The sequence below is a fragment of the Nyctibius grandis genome, chromosome 2, assembly GCF_013368605.1.
Source record: "Nyctibius grandis isolate bNycGra1 chromosome 2, bNycGra1.pri, whole genome shotgun sequence".
Classification (NCBI taxonomy): Eukaryota; Metazoa; Chordata; class Aves; order Nyctibiiformes; family Nyctibiidae; genus Nyctibius; species Nyctibius grandis.
In genome coordinates, this window is record NC_090659.1 from 122897219 (window position 1) to 122917685 (window position 20467).

The window sequence follows — 20467 nt, forward strand, 5'->3', positions numbered from 1 at the left end:
TATGGGCTCCGTTGCATTTGTAGACTCCTCTGTTAAGAATAGAGCATACAGGAAAAAAGGAGAGGAAAAGGAGAGGATATTCTTCACAGTCTCACAGATATGCTATTGGGCAGTGTCACGGTTTAACCCCAGCTGGCAACTAAGCACCATTTACCCTTGTAAAATGTCCATAAAATCATAAAATCATAGAATCACAGACTGGTTTGGGTTGGAAGGGACCTTACAGATCATCTAGTTCTAACCCCCCTGCCACAGGCAGGGACACCTTCCGCTAGACCAGGTTACTCCAAGCCCCATCCAACCTGGCCTGGAACACTGCCAGGGAGGGGGCATCCACAGCTTCTCTGGGCAACCTGGGCCAGGGTCTCACTACCCTCACAGTCAAGAATTTCTTCCTAAGATCTAATAAATATCTAATAAATGTCCAGAAATGTCCACAAAATGTCCATTGAGTTCATTCAGTCCATGACTTTGGGCTCCATCTCTTATGGTTGTCACTCAGGACAGGAGAGGTGGTGTGTTGTGTGGAGTTATTGGGCACCAAAGCCAGTTCAGGTCGGGTCACTGCTGCGCTTGCACTGCTTCTTGTAAGACTTGGCCTCCATTGGTTCAGGTGGTTCCTGCTATAGTAATTCCCATAACATGCAGCTTAAATCAAAGATTACGACAATTCAAAGGTATTTCCATTACAATCTCCACCCCTGGTCCCTTTGGACCAGGCCATCAGGTTTACCATTCCAATGAACTCTTCCCCTTGCCCCTGCTCCAGCTTGAACTTATCCACAGACTACTGTCCCTTAGGGTTGTACCTGCTCCAAATGGAGCCTTATCTATGAGCCACAGTCTCTCCAGGGGTATACCTGCTGTGACATAGACTTATCCACAGCCACAGTTGCTTTGAAGTGCACCTGTTCCAGCGTGGTCTTCTCCATGGGCCACAATGCCTTCAGAGATACACCTGCTCCAGCATGGCCTTACCCGCAGCCACAGTCCCTTCAGAAGTAAACCTGCTCCAACATGGCCTTACCTATGTCTGCAGTCCCTCCAGGGGTGTACCTGTCATGGGCTTATCCACAGCCACATGCTTTGAAGTGCTCCAGCATGACCTCATGCACAGCCACTGATGCTTCAAAGTGTACCTGCTGCAGCATGGACATATCCACAGTCACAGATGCTTCAAGGTGTACCTTCTCCAGTATGGACTTATCCTTGGGCCACAATCCCTTTAGAGATATACCTACTGTGACACAGACATAACCACAGACACAGAGGCTTCGAGAAGTACGTGCTCTGGCATGGGCTTATCCATGGCTACAGACACTTTGGGGTGTCCTGCTCCTGCGTCGACTCATCCACAGGTCACAGTCCCTTTGACTTGAGTTCACACTAGAGTTCCAGCCTGTCCAGTACAACCGCACAGAAACAGCAGCGATGCCCTGGCCATCTGCCAGCCCAGGCGCATGGCCATTGCTGTTATCAAGATGTTCCCAGGCACAGCAGAGTAAGATGATAAGCAGTACAGTAATATCGCAAACAGCAAAAGCAAAAAGCAGCCACTAACGAGCACTAGACTCTAATATACAGTAAGGCAAGCAAGCCCCATGGCAAGCACAGAAGCCTGCCAATTAATAGCTAAAAAGCAAAAACAGCTATAAATTCGATCTAGCACATTCCTATCAAATCTGTCGTTATCTTGAACCCTTCATGCCCCACATTGGGCACCATAAAAGGACTGTCGTGGTTTAACCCCAGCCAGCAACTGAGCCCCACACAGCTGCTTGCTCACTCCCCCCGCAGTGGGATGGGGGAGAGAATCAGAAGAGTAAAAGTGAGAAAACTCAGGGGTTGAGATAAAGGCAGTTTAATAGGTAAAGCAAAAGCCACACATGCAAGCAAAGCAAAACAAGGAATTCATTCACTACTTCCGATTGGCAGGCAGGTGTTCAGCCATCTCCAGAAAAGCAGGGCTCCATCACACGTAATGGTGACTTGGGAAGACAAACGCCATCACTCCAAATGTCCCCTGCTTCCTTCTTCTTCCCCCATCTTTATATGCTGATGTCATATGGTATGGAATGTCCCTTTGGTCAGTTGGGGTCAGCTGTCCCAGCTGTGCCCCCTCCCAACATCTGCACCCCCAGCCTCCTTGCTGAAGCAGAAAAGGCCTTGATGGTGTGTAAGCACTGCTCAGCAGTAACGAAAACATCCCTGTGTTATCAACACTGTTTTCAGCACAAATCCAAAACACAGCCCCGTACTAGCTACTCTGAAGAAAATTAACTCTATCCCAGCCAAAACCAGCACAGGCAGCAAAGCTGTGTAAATCATCTTTGCTCCAGAGAAAGGACGCAAGAAAGACACGGACCTGTTGGAGCAGGTCCAGAGGAGGGCCACAAAAATGATCAGAGGGAAGGAATACCTTTCCTATGAAGAAAGGCTGAGAGAGTTGGGGTTGTTCAGCCTGGAGAAGAGAAGGCTCCAGGGAGACCTTCTAGCAGCCTTTAGGTACTTAAAGGGGGCTTATGAGAAAGATGGGGACAAACTTTTTAGTAGGGCCTTGTTGCGATAGGACAAGGGGCAATAGTTTTAAACTAAAAGAGGGTGGAAGTAGACTAGATATAAGGAAGAAATTTTTTACAATGAGGGTGGTCAAACACTGGCACAGGTTGCCCAGAGAGGTCGTAGATGCCCCATCGCTGAAAACATTCAAGGTCAGGTTGGACGGGGCTCTGAGCAACATAGTCTAGTTGAAGATGTCCCTGCTCATTGCAGAGTGCCTGGACTAGATGACTTTTAAAGGTCCCTTCCAACCCAAACTATTATGTGGTTCAATGAAGTCATCTACTGTATGACTTCCTCCATATTAAGAGCCAGACAATTGGCCAATTCACCATTTCATTGTCTGAATACACCCCACTGTCCTGAAACCATGAGATGATTACAGATATTAAACTAAATTGCTCTTTTGGTCTAAAAGTTCTGTCTGATCAACACAGTAACTTAATTTGAGGCCCTTTGTTATTGTTTGGGGCTTTTCCAGAGTAGCCAAGTCTTCCAGATAGGGTAAAGCTTGCCGGTTCTCCAGAAAACAGAACTGACCACATCCTTCATTTTCTTAATTTTCTTCTTTGAGCAATTCCAGTTGCTAAACAGCTGCTGGGCTCTGCTCAGACAAAGTGAATCTACTTTACTTGTGAGAGGCAAGAGTCTTTCTCAGATGAAAAATAAAATACAAATGTTCCTAATATTATCTAACCCTTCATATTAACTAGAGGGTGATGTTCAGTTGTCTGCTGGTCTCTGCTGCCTCCTCCCAATTTATACACTTCCAAAGGCTTGTGTTAATGATTACTGCAGGATAATTTAAATAGGTGGATAGACAGATGGAAGATAGAAAGATAGCTGGATAGATAGATAGATAGATAGATAATCTTCCCGTTAAAATAATGCTGGCCTATCCTGAGGTGTATTGCACACTGTTATGTAGAAATATAGCAATTTCATTTCTCGTACATGTCACCTGCTCAATGATCATCCTTTGGGAGTGAAGAAATGAAACCATCCTGTTCTCTTCTGCAAGAATTGTAGTAGCAAAGTTTCTGCCCCTCAGTTTATGTCTCCAGGGTTTCAGTACTTTCCTTGTATTAGTTATTGCTGCCACTAGAAACCAACTCTCACTTCAGGGGTGATGTAATTCAGGAATGGGCTCTCTGAGGCAAATCAATGCTGTTTGTTTAACCGTACCATAGCTCATTGGTGCGACTCCACACAGTAATGCTTCCTGTCTTGCTTCCCCCATTCAAGGATCAGGTAGTGGTTGTAGTAAGGTGGAGACTTGCATAATACTTTGGGACAGCAGCATTTCAAATTCTTTGGCAAGAGAAATTTTGGCACTGCACACTGGCCTTCTTAACACCCATGTGTTCACCATCTGTCCATCACGTGCCAAATAATGCGTTAGAGAGCTGGCAGGAGTCTGCATTGCTCTTTGCCAGTATGTAGGGTTACACCTGAAGGTAGTGTCAGGGTTGTAAAGGGAATTGTAAAGAATCCAGGAGAACCCCAGAATGCAAACCTTTGTCTTTACAAATTCTTGAGCTGCAGACAAGGTGGTGAGGCGCTTTCAGATATTTTCTTTTTCTTTTTGTACACTGTTATGAATCTTTACTTCATGCCTGCAAAGCTTTTATAGCACAAGAAGATTGTCTCCTGGGCATGATGTGGGAGCTGTCTGCTTCCTCAGAACCATAAAAAATGATGCACTGATGTGCTTGCTACATTTATGAAGGGAAGTGTTGAGATCTGAACGCACCTGGGAAAACAGCCATCATAAATTAGCATTTACCATCACGATAGATCCAGTCAAACAACAGGGTCATCTTGGAGGAACCACAAAGCACTGCTAAAAAGATGAGAAAGTCTGCTGTACCTGAAAAGATTGGTTAGCTGATACAATTTGTTATAAATCACACAACTTCTCTTCCTCTGTTGTCTGTTGATGACTGTTAATCAACCTTTCCTCAAGTAAGAGAACAAAATGAGCGGTTCACATTTTTAGGTTTCAGCTCTTTGCTGATTCTGTGTTGGATGGTAACACTTGGGTATCACCCGCTGCCGGTTGTTAGCACGGGGGCTGTCAGGAGGGCGGTGTGAACCCAGGCATTGCAGCATCCAGAAGCAGGTGTTGGTTGTGCCGTTACTGAGGATGATGTGTTGTGAACTGAGGTTCTAGCAGTGGCTGTGGGTTGTCTTGACAGCTTGGGAGGGTTCCTGGTGCTTTTGACCAGTTCTTAATGAAATGCCTTTGATTAATGTATTCTGAAAGAAAACATGAAAGTGTCCTGTGTGTCAAAAGAAATGTACCATTGTCTGCTGAAATGAGGGAAGTTACTAATGGGAAGGAGGCACTGCTGGTATATAAGATGTAACAGAAGGTGACATGAACCGTCTTCAGAAAAGACGGGCTTGGACACGCATTTCACAAAGAGTTTCTGCACCTGAAAAGATGCTTAAGAAGAGTTTGGGCACCAATGCTCAAAGGAGAAATTCAGGAAAGCTCTGCCAGACCTGCTTTAGCACCTGAGGCAAACTCTTGCCTCATCTTCAGGGCAGAAAGTCCCTTTAAAAACCTAAGGCTTTGCCCCAAGTGTACTCAGGGTGCATAGAGTCCGTGGCTACTTTCCTCTTGACCAGGATTTGAGAAACGTGCCTATATCTGAGTTATCTGAGACCACTTTCCAAGCTGTGCTCATGTGATTGCTTGAATTGCCTTGGATTCAGTCAACAGAATATGTTAGGGTGAACTTTTCAGCAGCAGCTTAACACTTGCAGCACTTGCCAGGAAAGCGAGAGACCTTGGTGACAAGGATATCTCAGCTGCTGAGGGTGTGAACTCACTGCTCCCACAAAAAAATTGTAAGCTCTAAGTCCCTTTTTCTCAGAGTAATCACTTTTGAGAGGCGTTTTGGCTCCTGAAGGAGGCAGTTTCAGGTATTGCGTGGCCATTGATCAAGTTAATCAACCTATACTTACAGCCCTGGCTGGATGCTAGTCTCTCGTCTGCTGGGAAAGGCCCTCACATGCCTTGCTCATCTTTATGAATTTCACTCCAAACAGATTGCCTGGTTTCTGCACTGCTTTGCTGGTCCTGCAATGCGTAAGTCACTTTGTTAAAAGCCTGCCTGGAGAAAGAAAGAATCCCACGAAGCCAGCTGTATCAACTGCATCCTCCAGAGCAATGATAATTTGGGGGATGCTGTGAACTTGTAGGCTCTAAACACATTATTATAGCTCTGTTTTATGCCCAGCTAGTGGTGATTATCATGTGTTTTCTGTCATTTCCTTCTTCCATTTCCCTTCTTTTTCTTTTTAGATACTTTCTTAAGGAAGAATGCAGCTCTGGATTAGGATCGATGTTTTGCAGAGTATTTCTGTAGTGACTAGCACTGCAGAGCTGTGCTTCTGCACTAGAGCCCAAGGAGTCCTGTAATTCAAATACATGATTACTATTACATATGGCTGTATTATTTTGAACTTGCAAACATGTGCTGAGCACTTAGAGAGAGCTGTAAGGGCAATTCCTTTTCCAGGAAGCCAGAAATCTAATTTAGCCAGGATACAACCAGTGAGAACTGTATTCAGGCAAAATCAAAACAGAGCAGGTGGGATAGAAAGAGCAAAGAGAATACTAATAGCTAACATGATCACAGGGTTGACAGTCACGTTGCTATTGTTCCTTACGTTTGTGTTTTGTTTCCCTTTGATATCTTACAGTGGAGCCAAAAGCTACAACTCTATTGTTGAATAGGTAAAATTGTTCTCTGCAAAGCGCTGGAGTAAAACCTACTTATTCCCCAAATCCAATTGAAGTAAACTGAGTGTCAGTCCTCAACTCAGGGCAGAACATTACTGCTGTAAACCTTCATCAGCACAAGCATTTACATGAACAATAACTTGTGTTTTGTGCAGAAGTACTGAGCCATTCCTTTAGTCTCTGTTTTACCAGAGTTTAGACTAGAGCTGGAAGGGTAAAATCTGATTTGCTCAAGGGTAAGACTAACACTTTGTTAGGTTTACCTTTGAGCATCTGCATTTTAAACCTTCCCCATCCAAACTCTCCCAGTCATACAAGACAGACAGTGTCCCCACAAAAAGTGATAATGTTGCCTGGTGAATGACACAGAAAGGAAAGTGAAAGATAAGAACTGGATGAGGTGAGAGATGCAATTGCTTGTATGATCAGCGCATTTTATGCTTTCATTGGCAATGACAATACTTCTGAAAGACAATGGGTTTTTATTGTTATTTTTCTTTCTAGTTTTGCTTTGCCTAGTACAGTTTTTCACAGAGTCTCTTCCCACTGCAGTTGGTGGCAAAAAGTCTCATGATCTTCAGCAGAAGCAATCCTTGAGTTTGTCATGTATGCTCTCCCAGATTTACCCTAATAAGGCTCATCTCCTGACTGCCTGTGTGTCTGGGGCTCCCAATGCACATCACGGTCCACAGGATGCTCTCTGCCTACAAAGAGGTCCATCCCTACCTGTGGCCTGCCTGTTCCAGCCCGACACTTGACATACAGCACCTGTCAGAGTCTGCTTAAACACATAATATCACCTCTGGCTGAAGGTTATTTGCATTCTATTGTTGATGTTAGCATGATGGATTTTTGTTGCAGCATCCATAACTCTGTAGAAATGTTCAATTATTCAATCTCAGTGAGCTAAGACGCTGCCCATTAAATCAGCCAACACAATTGTGGGGCCATGAGAAGTCACAGCTAATTTGAAATTTTATTAGCTTTCAGCTGATCTTGTTTACTGCAGAAGCAGTCTCTCAAAACCAGCCCTATGCTTCTGTACAAACCTCTAATCCTTGACACCTTGTTGGCACTGCGTGGTGGTGGGTAAGGAACTTGGAAGCTAGACTGCATGATGAGGCTTGAAAGATGAATGAGACTGCCGTGGCACTTGTGAGAACTTTGCAACCAGCAAGTGCATCAGCAACCCAAGGCATGCAGGAACAGTAACCCCATTGCTGCTGGAGAGTAATTATTTTGCACGATAGTAGGGGCTGTCAACGTGACAATTAGTTTTTGTTCTCGGGAGGGAGTATCATAGTTCATCTCATCATAGTTTAGAAGTAAGCCAAAAGATCTGCCTCTCCTCATAAGCAGTGGTGTTCAACAGGCACACTGTTTTTCCTATCAGTGAATGGTTGGTCGTGTGCCTTAGAATATTAATCCATTCCTAGCTAAGGAGGCTTCCAGGGAAGCCAGAGAGTCTGGACGTGAAGGCTTACATGTAAGGAAGACAGCCAAAAACCACTTTAGTTACTCAATGCCTGCCCCTTCCTGTGTGCTCAGGAGGGAAGGAGCATGTCCCATTTAGCCAACCACCTGGCAGATGTGGTGCTTGCCATACCAGCTTTGTTTCTATCATAACACACCTGGAACAGGTTCAGTTTATTTGTTGTTTTCTTGAGAAGAAAATTACTTTTGGCTTGGATCCTGCAACTCCTTGTGTGGTAAATAGCAGAGAGCATGAGATATGATCATCCTCCAGCCCACCTGAAGGTCTGATGGGCAGAGTAAGCAGGACACAGCTTAGTCCTCCACAATGACCCCAGTAGCTCCAGATCTTCAAAACTTCTGGTTGGTTTGGGTGGCTGTAATTTTTTGCGTGCTATTTACACATCATAAAGGGCACGATTTTCAGAAAGTGATGGGTCACAAGCAGTGTTTGAAAGCCAAGTAATTTTAGGTCATCTTAAATTTGGCATCCAGGTGACCGTTTGTAGAAGGCAGTTATGATATTGAGTGTCTCATGAAACTCCTGAGTAAGGTCAACATCCAGATCTATTGACATTATCTAAGGTAGCTGTTCCAGTTGCTACAGTGAGGGTGTTTAAATTCGGTTAATATCAGGTATTTTCCAGCTGGTATTAAGCAAGTGTCATGCTTGTTAGGCCGAGGTTCTGCTCCAAGAAGGCACACATAGCTTTAGAGTTTAGTCCCTTCCATGAAGCAATGCCCGCATGGAGAACAGGCTGAAAATACATTGCAGATACAAATCTTTTAATGAGAATTGTGGTTATTTCATTGGGTTGTGCTGGCACTTCAGAGCCCTTTGGGACTGGAACAGATGTTTTGTGACCAGAAAATAAAAAGACAGTCTCTGCTCCCAGAGAGTTTACAGTCTAAGGTAGTGTTTTCACACAGAATCACAGAATCACAGAATGTTAGGGATTGAAAGGGACCTCGAAAGATCATCTAGTTTTGAAGAGCTCACTAACAGGATTGGTGGATTTGCAGACTTTAAAATGAGAGAGACCATCTTTCTAAAAACAGTACTCCAACTCCACCCACAAGATACAAGCTAGATGCAGTAATCCCAAAGTAAAACTCACTGTATAGTGATATACAGAGTGCAAATTATCTGATCAAAGTGGACTTCGTCCCCTAAAAAATTATGTTAGCTGAATAAATTGGAGCTGCTTTGTCCTCAATGGCAGAAAAGGAAGGTTTTCTGCTGAGCCCATTTCATTCTTCTTCATGTCTGTCCGTCTCTGAAGGGAATGAGGTAGAGCCCTACCTCACAAGATGACCTCCAGAGGCCTCATCCAGTCTTACTTATTCTATGATTATATGAGCCTTAGTGAAAGATGCAAAACATTGATCACATTATTTACCAGATGTGGGAATGTCTTGCCAATGGCTCCCTTTTCACAAAGGCAGTGATTTGATTCACCCCATGGTAACTCTGAGATTGCAAAAGGTGTTTATTTAATGGCTTTATACAAAGAAGGTGTGACAAAAGAGTTTTATTTCTGGCAGGACTGCCAAAAGGGCACGTGTGTCTATATAGGATGCATAAAACGTCCCAAAGATGTAAAAACTCTTATTACATGGAAATAATAAGGAATACAAGAGATAGCTTAAAATCTGGCTCAGTGGCAGATCTCGGAATTAATTTGTTAATTGAAAAACATCCATTATTGAAGCTGTTTCTGAAGGGATCCCTTGGAACTGGTTGTTGTATCCAACACTATTCAGCATTTCCATCATTGTCTTAGAATGTAGTTTAAATCACTCCTGGTAAAATCTTCAGGTCACCTAAAGCTTGATATGGTGGTAAATAGCATACCCAGATCGTTTTGATACAGAGTGATCTGACTCACATCGCTACAAGGTCACAATCAAACAAAATGTGTCTTAATGCAGCGAAATGCAAGATAATACCCCTGGGAACAAAGGAGCATGTTATACTTACGGGTTGGGAGACTCTTGAAAAGCAGTGACTCAGAACAGGATTTAGAGGTCACTGGAGATAATTGTCTCAACATGAGTTCTCAGTGCAAGGCTATTGCTGAAAGGCTACTGTGAACCTTAGAAGTATAAAAATCCAGAAGTTGGGAAGTGGTCTCTCTTCTGTACCCAATATTGCTGCCACAGTTCTGTGTCCACTGTTGGTGCCCACACAAAAAAAAAGGTGTGAAATTACTGGAAAGAGATCAAAGGATGCCACAGACACAAAAAATTCAGCAGCTGGAGAATAAACCTTGCGGTGGGAAGTGTAATCTTCCTCAGCTGTTCAGAGAAAAGGTTTGGAATGGATTGTTGCTCTGTTTGGAGGGACTTGCACTTGGAGAAGACGTGTGAGCATGCAGGGCAGGAGGAAATATTGGTAACCTTGCAGACAAAGGCAAAACAAGTTCAGAGGTGGGATATTAGAGTTAGACAAATTCAACCTTGAAATAAGATGCAGTTTCCTGGCAGTAATTAAGCATTTGAATAGCTTACCGGAGGAAGTGGTGGAATCACTGTAATCAGCTGTCTTTGATATATGAGATATCTTTCTAAAAGATAGACTTTAATTCAGTTCTGGGGGGGGAAAAAAACATGAACAGCCTGTTCAAATAACAGGTCAGACAAGCTGATTGTAGAAGCCTCTCTGACCTTAAAGCACATGAATTACTGTAATCCCTCTATGCAAGACTTTCAACCTTGCATGGAGATAATTCAGTAACATTTGTTCTCTGGTCTGAAGTGCCATGGTCATATTATGGCTATATGTAGAATAAGGGAGCTGGCACTTTTTAAAACAAAGAGCTGTATAAACATGGCCATAACTGAGAATTTACCGTGCTGCATATCTGTGCTCTGGTAGCTACTGGAGTTAGGTATCCACACACAGATCATGGGTCTCTGTGGCTTTGCTGCTGCAAAACTTGAGGTGCAGAAGCCACTAGTCCCACGTTCACCTCTTTTTGTTACCTCTCTCTGAAAATTTTGCAGTCAGTTCTAAGGAAAATTCACCTTTATGTTTCATAAATTTCAAAGCTGTTTTGTATTATGACTTCATATTGTTTTGTGAGATCATACCTTGCTATATTTTCCTTTGCTGCTGCTGGTGGCTTCCCACGTTTGTTTTTGTCTATTTGGACCATTAAAGCATGAGTTCTATTTTGCTCTGATTTTATTTTTTATTAATCCATGCAGCTCCCTGAACACCTTGCTCTTCATGGGTAAGGAACTTCTTGCAAACACCACTTTATCCTCATTCTTCTGATGGAGCCAGTGAGAGATCTCAGGGCATGAGAAGTCATAGCTGTGTACAATTTCATTATATCTCCTTACAATTCACCGTAGGGCACACTGGTTCACTTGTGGACCATACAATTAAAAAAAAAACACAAGAAAAAAATGTTTAGGTGGAGACATCAGTATTTATGATCTGGTTTGTAGCTTAACTCTTGCTGTTCTGCATCGTGGTCAAAAATGGCCTTTACATTTTCTAAGCTAAAGAAACGCTTTGCCCTGAGACTGCTGTTGACGTTAGAGATAATTGAGTAGGTAAACCCCCATTTCAGCTCTTGAGGATGCTAATGGCTTTAAGATGTCAGTGACAAGCCTCTCTGGTGTAATTACCCCCAACTTATTCCATACAGACCTGAAACACATTAGTTGAAAGGCTTATCTGCAGATGAGTGCCTGGCATTCCCACCTGTACAAAACACCACACTGTACATCTGTTCTTCAAACATTTATCTACTGTTCCCTGCAAAGACAACATTTCCTTTCTGTCTTGCAGCTTCAGGTCCCAAAACACATTTCTGATGCCTGGAATAAAGACAGGGTAATGAAGAGGTATGGCACAGCTGGTTTGCCATCCTCTCAGCAGAGTATCTGTAACCTTAGAAAACATTATTAATGTGTGGGAGAAAAATGACAACATTTTATCTTGCTGGAAACTGTAGTCAACTGTAGTAACAGGGCTGGTTTGTTTTTTCTTTTCCATCTTTTTTTTTTTTTTCTGTTAGGTAGCTATGGATAAGTATATTACATCTCTGCAGATCTTTATCCTGTGGATGGTCTCTCAAACTCCATCTGAGATTTGACCTTCCAGAATCCTACTGGCCTAATCTTCTGCAGCAAGTAATTTTTTTAATGGCCAAATAAAAGTAATTAGTTCTTTTTCATTATCACTAGTCATCAAGAGAAAAGGCAGATGGGCAGGATTTGTGCCCGAGCTGATAAATTTTTGTGGCAATTTTGCAAGGAGTTATAAAGATGTAGAGATATCAGAACAGACAGAGCTAAGGATAATGGATGGGATTTTCAAAAACACTTTTGCTAATCTAACGCTGCTGCCATTATCATTAATGGCAGGTGCAGAGCGCTTGTGAAAATGACTCGTTGTGTGTGTGTGTGCATGTCTACATGGAGCAGATATTCATGGCACTTTGACCCACACGTAGACTGGAAGCTCTGGAAACGCTGAACAGGCTTTTTGTTCAGTTTTCTCTCTACGGGTAACCGCATGAAATGATGTTGCCAGTGATGTTTTATGGCACTAAAATCTTCCGAGAACGGCACAGGTTTATCTAAACAGAATCCTAGGCCATGATGTGTAAGCCGTTGTTAAGTGCTACAGAAATAATAACAGATCAGATTCTCATCCTACTTATATTACACTAAATTCAAAGCAATGCCAATAACATTAGTGAAGGGACTTCTAATTCATACTGGTATAACTGGGGTGAAACTGAAACTCACGATCTGTAATAGTGGCAAACTGACTTGTTTTAATTTACTGTTTCTTTGAGATAAAAGATACATTATCCTGACAACTCCAAATCTCATCCCACTTCAGGAGAGACCTACCTCTCAGGACAGTTTTGCTCTCCAAGCACATTTATTTCTTGCCTTTATGCTGAAATCATCAGTAGGATGCTAGCTGTGAAGGTGGTTTCTCTGATATATAGAGCTCCCAGCAACTACTCTGATACCAACTGCTCATTTCGCATAGATCTTTGAGCAGCCATCACATGGTAACAATTTTCATTCACTATCAAAGTGTCTTGCTTAAACTGATGAGTTGGAAGTGAAGGGGTCCATATCCCATTACCTCAGAACAAAAACAGCCAGTTCCTTTATCTGATTTAAAGATCCATCTCTACTACATGCTAACAACTTTTATTTCTAAATGTGATGCTTCATCAAACCTCTTCTGAGCTTTTTTTTTTGTATTTCCTCTTCTGTCACTGCTTTTTACTGAGCTGTTTTCAATGAACAGTGGGATCTCAAAATGAACAGGGGAATGCTGCTATGGTGGTGGGAGGGGAAGTGGTACTGTCTGTGCGTTTGTTGACTTGACAGGTATGCAAACCCTCATTTTACTAGGGCATGCTTGGCAAGCTTTTCTCATGTGTGTCCACTGCTATTATTGTTGCTATTATTAATTTAGTGGTGCTGAAAGTACAAGATTTATATCCTGAGAGTTTGAGGTCATCTGTTTCTTCTGTGTCTGCATGGTATAAATGTGACAAAGGCCAAAAGAGACCAAACCTTCCCAGCAAAATCTCCTTTCTCATCTCTCTAACCAGAATCTTTAGTGGGTCACATGCACAGATCTCTCTGTTGCCATGGGAGATGCCATGACTTTCTTCACTATTTGGTCCTGCTAAAAGCCACCCTCATAGCTTCAGTATGATGCAATGTGCCTGTGGTTTGTACAGACAACAGGACCCCTGTACAAAAGCCATTAGTATGTGCACAGAAAAAAAACCCACCACCTGGGGCTCTAAAGTTATCTGAGTGACTGAGATGTGAAATGGCTTATCCCATGTATGTGTATGTTTTCATATATATACACATATTAATGCATATTTGAGGTTCTTTATCGGGGCTTTAAGGAAACATACCTTACTTTATGCACATTTCTCTGTTGTGTTCATTGGAAAGAGTTCTTGCACTCTGAAGTCTACAATACTCCATGTTACTGTTGCTCTAAAATCTTCCTCACCCTTCTGCAGATGGCCTGGTGGATTGCATGGACCCAGACTGCTGCTTGCAGCCACTGTGCCACATCAATGCGCTGTGCCTGGGATCCCCGGACCCATTGGATATCATCCAGGAGACACAAGCCCCTATCTCCCAGCAGAGCTTGCATTCATTCTATGATCGGATCAAGTTCCTGATTGGCAAGGACAGCACCCACGTCATCCCAGGAGACAATCCCTTTGAAGGAGGGTAAGTGAATTTTGGTTTTGATTCAGTAAAAGGTGAAGCATGAGCCACTTGGCCATGGTAAAACGTGGAATGGCAGCAAGATGCAGAACATGGAAACTGTCTAAGGGAAGTAGGTATCTGAAGAATTTTGTGGCTGATGTAATTCTACTGACTGTCTCCTCATCTGCAATGTGCTGCCAGCCAGTAAGACAAGATGCTTCTCTCCCAACACACATGGGTAGTTGCATCTTTCCTGCATTCTCTTATTTTAAGGAGTGAAAACCATTCGTTCATCAGGGCTCTCCTAGTCCAAGTGACTGTCATTTTCCAGAATTATCTACTAAACACCGATGGCAGAACTTCTTGCGTTGACAGAGCCAAAAGAGAGAGAAACTAGAATGATATTTACAATCTATCTTCTCAGTGATGCTCAGCAACAGGACAAGGGGCAACAGGCACAAACTGAAACACGGGAAGTTCCATCTGTGACTATTACAGGCCTCAAAAGAACTGAAGAAAATCTTGCAGTCTAGGGAGGGCGATTAGAGTGATTTCCGATGTAAACAATCAAGTTGAATATAGATTGGTTTTAATACTGAGACATTCTTTATCACTACAATCATCATCAAGAAACAGGAACTGGCAAGGAAGTCTGACACAGTTCACTTCTGTGACTGCATCTCAGCCGTTTGTTTAAGTACATACCTGGCTGTCAGGGAGGTCATCCCTTTAAAATCATGTGCTTATAGCAGGACACCATAATACATACCCTGGGGTGTCAGATTCTTAGATCATTCAGTGTGTGCCCTGAATGTTACCTTTCAGAAGTGGTGACCCTGAGCCAGCAGGTGGTTCTCAACACTTAGGTTTGGACTCCGTTGAATTCCACCCAGTCATTAACTGCTTGCTTTCAGCTTTCCCACACACTGCAGTGAATAGGTTGGCACTGAAAATATACATCTGTCGTGTTTGTGCAGGTATTAGCTTCAGCACTTGCACCTCAGCAGGCCTCTCAGGCCCTTCTGGGTCTGACCTAATGCTCTTCCATGAGGGGACATTGCCAGCATCCCATGGGTACCACCTCCCATGCATGGCCATCTCTGGTGGTCTACAGGCTGACCTCAGACATGAACCACTTAGAAGCACACCAGTGTCAGGGAATTGGCCTGATGTGATAGTTTCCCTGATTTATCTTGCTGCCAAGCCCTTCAGAGTCCAAGAAAGCTGACAACAGTGATTCAGATTAAGGCCAAACACTGTTGTACTTTGTCAGCATTCTGAAGATTGCAGGTTCTGGATACTGAACAGTCCAGGCTCTGGACTAAATGTTAGCACAGTGAATTCTCTGCTGTCAGTTGTTGTGATTTGTTGTTGTAAAGTCAGGCCTCAAAATATAAAATAGATTATACTCACAATTTCGTTTTTCTGATATATTTAGGGTTGTAATTCTTTAGCTGAGCTCACAGTCAGAAGCATTTCCACAGATTCTGGTGTCAGATCCATGTCTATCTGTTCTGATAGGTAGAGAGTTTTGGTAGACACATGTCTGTGTTTAATGAACTTTTCCATACAACTAAAGAACTATAGGAGTCTTCATACATGTGTGATAAAAAAGAATTGCAACTTCTCTTTAAAGGCTGCTTGCATTCAGCAGCACACAGAGGTGGGGGAAAATAAAAAGGGAATTTCTCATTGATACAGTGAATTTGCTTCTGGGAGTGCCAGCAGAGGACCAGCAGAAAGACTGTGTCATTTAGGGTCGCATAAACTCCTACAGGAGTTACATGCATTTCATAGATCTGATGATAGATCTCTATGTAGGAAGGAATTACTAACCAGCTGTAGACATCCTGCTAAAGAAAGATTCGGGATTCAAAAGGAGCACCTGCTAGCAGAAATGTTTGTCTGGCATATAGATTACTGGAGCGAGATAATGCAAAGATTCAAATCAATAGGAAGGGTTTTAATGATTGCTTTTCATTAACTGCAGTGGAACTAATAAATGGGGCTCCTTGTTCCATTTAAGTTAACACGAAGAATTATACAGAGATAATGATGATTTATGAGGTTGCCACTCTTAAAATATCAGCACAGGGTGTGTATCACTAAATATGGTCTACAGATATGTCTCTCAAGCTGGATATCTGGACTCATACAAGAGCGGTTGCAAATAACAGTGAAGGACCTCAACATAAGGTATATTTTCCCCTGAGACAGCACCATAGCACACGGTCCATACTTATCGGTCTGTTGGGTTGCTAAAAATGCCATTACTATTTTGGGATGCTAAAAGACATCTTGCGTTCCTATTCGTTCTTAAAGATCCTATAGATCTGGATAAACTCAACCATTGCAAGTGTTTTCTGCTTACTCGGCTTCTCTTTGTAGTTTCAGTTGTCTGTTTTCATCACCTAGAAAGCTGAACCTCTCCACAGCTGTCTCTGGTCACTCTGGAGATGGCAGCGCTTCAGCAGTGGTCAGACAGTGACTTCTCCGTGGAAGAGAGTGGGCTGGGACTGTCTGGGACCCAATTAGTCTCGACAAATGAGACTGACTGTATTTGCATGTGTGGATATGCCCTTTCTTCAGTAGCATTCTCGCTGTTGAATCTCACCCGGTTGCTTTTACAACAGACAGGTGATAATATCCCTCTTATCTGTGGAACTGCTCAGTGTCTCCATGAAGATCACAGCAGCAGCTGGGGGCAAGATGAACCATTTTCATCTCTCCTTCTAATTCCTGACTCAATAGCTTGTCCAACAGGAGGGAGGGCAGGAAATCTTTTTGTTCTGGTGGAGGGCTCAAGCATCCTGCCTTAGGACAACCCTCTCCCCTCTGTTGCTGCAGCTGTGATTCATGAAGTCATCTCCTTCTTGGTGTAGATCAGGACTGTAGAGTGCTGGGCATGGGACATCCTACATCTTTCTGTCCCAGTGCCATCATCCTCATGAGGTAGACTGGAGTTGGATCCATGCCACTTGCTGTGAGCAGTCCCCCATAAGCAGGCAACACAGAGGTGACGTGGACCCCTGTGTCCTGCGTGTCTGATGTCCTGCAGGGACACCTGTGTCACAGACACACTCATCATTCAGGTCAGGAACCACAGCCTCCTCCTCAAGGCTTTACCAGGTCATAGTTGGCTGATTATCACCCCTAGGGGAACCACAGTGCATTTGTGGCAGCAGTGCGAAGGAGATGACTAAATATCAATGCAATATATTTCTTGGGCTTCAGAAAAGCAACTTAGCTACCCTTTAGAGAGAACAGCAGTGCAGATCACCTAATGGATACAAATAAATGAATGCTTCGTGACAGCTAGCCTTTGAGTGAATTTATTATTGAATTACACTCCAGCTTTTTAAGAACAAGCTGAGCTGACAAGCTCTCTCACCACTGCAGAAGAAAAAGAAAGACAATGATAAATTACTCTGATGGATAAAGGTAAAGACCTTGTCTCCTCCAAAATACCAGCAATTATATTTTATTCATGTTTGGGAAGAAAAAATAATCATTGCCCATATTGAAATGAGTGTTTATGATGATAAAGCAAGCAGCTAAATTAAATTCTGAATGCACAGAATGTCTTTTCGCATCATTTTGATGAGCAGATAACAAGTACTCTTCTGCTACTTGATCATTCTTGTATTGATTTTGAAACCACTTACTCTTGCTGTTTGCTTTGTATTTTTAAGCCATTCTTAGATGTCCATCACCATAAGGAGCAGCACAAGATGCAATGGTGTCAAGTTGTTGACTTTCAAGTAGGACACCTGATATATTTGTTCTCTCTTGAGGGACAGTGTCAGAAATTGCAAGAACATGCTGAAGTCCTGATCCACGGGGTCTTTTATGTGAAATGTTGGCATAGGATTAAAGTACCTCAGAAAAACATGTGCAGAATTGGCATTTTTTGTAAAGAATATTTGAAAAAAAATGAGGTGATTTTTAAGTAGATGTGTTTTATACCCCATTTTTGGGCGACAGGTTGTATATATCTACTTGCTGACAGCAGTATTAACCCATCACAATTACATGGGCAGCTAGAAATAACCAGCTGAGTTATAAAGACACATCAGAGAGCAGAATTAGGTATCAGCTGCAAGAGTAGTCCCTTATTGCCCTCAGGTCAGTAGCCTAAGTACAAACAGTAATAAGTTTTCATAGTTTAAAATTCTGATCAGAATTAAATTTGCACATTTCTTTTTCCACTAGAGAGTGACAAGGTATCTGTAAATATGTCACTCCACCTCCCTGTGTCCCCCTGAGCCAGGCTGTACAATGTGCCTTACTGATCCACTTAGGGAGGGTTACACAAGCACTGTTAGATGCTAAGATAGACAGGTATGCGATAAATGCATGTGTGAACTATTTTACTATAAATAAATAAATGGATGGTTTTTATTGTTGGAGTTAAACTGTATCGATCCCACTAAAACCAAAATTGTGAGTATTGATCACGGCCAAAGAACAACTAAGAGAATAGGAGAGAATCAAAATGGCTTTCAAAATGTTTTGGTAGTTCATCTGGCTCAGTTCTGAGTGATTTCGAAGATATCTTAGTACCGTTGAAAGAAGATGTTCAAAGCACCTTCTCTTTTCCTTTCATCCATTTCTTCCCACACCTAGGAGGCTATGGGTTCACCCCAGCAGATCTTCCTGAGGTTCCTTCACAGGGAAACCAAAGTGCTCTGTCTTTTCTGTACTTTTCCCTCAAGAAAAGTGTGATTTTGATACAGCGAAGTAAGAAGTGCTTCTTTTCTAGCTGAAGACCAAGTTAGAAGTCAAAAAACCCAAACTCACCAGGTGTGGCTTTCTGCTGATGATTTTTCCTGAGTTGGCTGGTCCAGCCCATGGCTTTGGCCCAGCTCCAGCAGGACGCAGTTCCGTTGGGCTGGCAGTGAAATGCCACAGGTCGGATGCACCCACTGAACTGCAGGCACCCCGGAGGCGATGCAGTCATGGAGCAGAGCAGCTCCACGGTTTAGGACAGCTTTGAAAGATAAATGCTGCATCTGTTTAAGACTGTGTCATTAGACACCATCCAGCACTCCTGAGAGTGAGCGCTCATGGCACAGCACGATACCCACATTGATGGGAACGGGGTCTTATTTTTCCATATTTTAAACCAAGCTAACACAGCATTTCTTCAAACCCTCTCCTTCCCCATATTACTGTCTTCCAAAGGCATCATTCTGCTTTTGTTGCTTTCTGCTTAAATGAATTACTTATTAGCTACATATCATAGCTTTTTGAAATATAAGAGAATAATGAGGAATTTTCAAAGACTTAGTGTTTTTTATTTTGGTAATTATTCCATTATTTTTTGATTTTAAATTATATAGTATGGCATTATTTCAGCATAAAGTGATTTTGAGTTGAACATGGCATTTTTTCCATATAATATACTAACACAATATATGCAGCTTACTTCCACTTTATGGAATTTGTACCCACAGGACTCTATGAAAGCAAAGTTCCTATGCATTTTTATGTTTCTTTCCATAACATAGTGTAATCATAATGTCGTTATATTCCCCTTTCACAAGTGGCAGTAGAAGGAAGTCCTGCCTACAGTCATTAGAGAAACTAGGGTGCAGTTTTTAACAAATATTTAAAAACATTGGATATTTATTACCAAGCACAAACTCTTGAGTAGGATCTTCCTGATGTGATTGGTCATGCTTCCAGGATCAAGCAAGGCAGCCGATATAAATGTTGCACCATCCTGTACCTGGGAGTAAAAGGTCTCAGGTGATACCTGTGTACCCTGGAGCTCTTAGAGTGTGCAGAAAGCAAAACTCAAGCCTTCAAAAATCCCAACCAGAAAAACAAAACTCCCAATGAGTTAAGTACCTCCCGTATTACACAGATGCTGAGTCCACATTTGGTTTTAGGAGTCTAAACTATAGTACAGATGCTGATGCATTCTCTTGTATCTGTCATGCAGATATATGATTATCAAGGTACATTCCTCTGAAAAAAGAGCAGCCCACATGCCCATTGTTTTACATTACTCATTGATAGACATGTCTGGCGTGATAACTATGAGCTGAGTCAGTGGCTCCATCGTATATAATACCATCACTAGAAACAGCATATCCCATTCAATAGAGAGGTTTGATTATTTCATTACTGCATAAGGCTTCTTCAAATTAAATACCTGCTCACTGTTGTAATGATTCTCATGTGGGACCCTAACACGTTTATTCTGCAAAAAGCTGGTGTTTTCTGCTGCAGCTCTTTACTGTCTCACTTCTACGGAGGTTTGCTGTCCTCAGACCAGACTGGAGAGCTTGAGCAACCCTCGGTCAGCTTAGTGTAAAATCTTTCCCCCTTAAAACTTCAGGGGAAACTGGTGTGAGCTGATCCTGTTGGCTCTGCACTGATGGGGTGAAGTTCTCCCTTGCAACATCAGCTTTGGGGCAGTCACCTCTAGCTGTTGGATGCTAAGAGCTGAGT

At 42.6% G+C, this 20467-nt stretch overlaps 1 protein-coding gene across 3 annotated transcripts in view; it reads left to right on the plus strand.

Annotated features, from left to right (window-relative positions):
- The window catches only part of TENM4 (teneurin transmembrane protein 4), a 359290-nt gene that overhangs the window by 250235 nt on the left and 88588 nt on the right, over positions 1-20467 (plus strand). For all 3 annotated transcript variants that reach the window (XM_068395558.1, XM_068395560.1, XM_068395561.1), the window contains one exon: positions 13813-14029. In XM_068395558.1, the coding sequence (XP_068251659.1) occupies positions 13813-14029 (217 nt within the window). The remainder of the gene's footprint in view (positions 1-13812; positions 14030-20467) is intronic.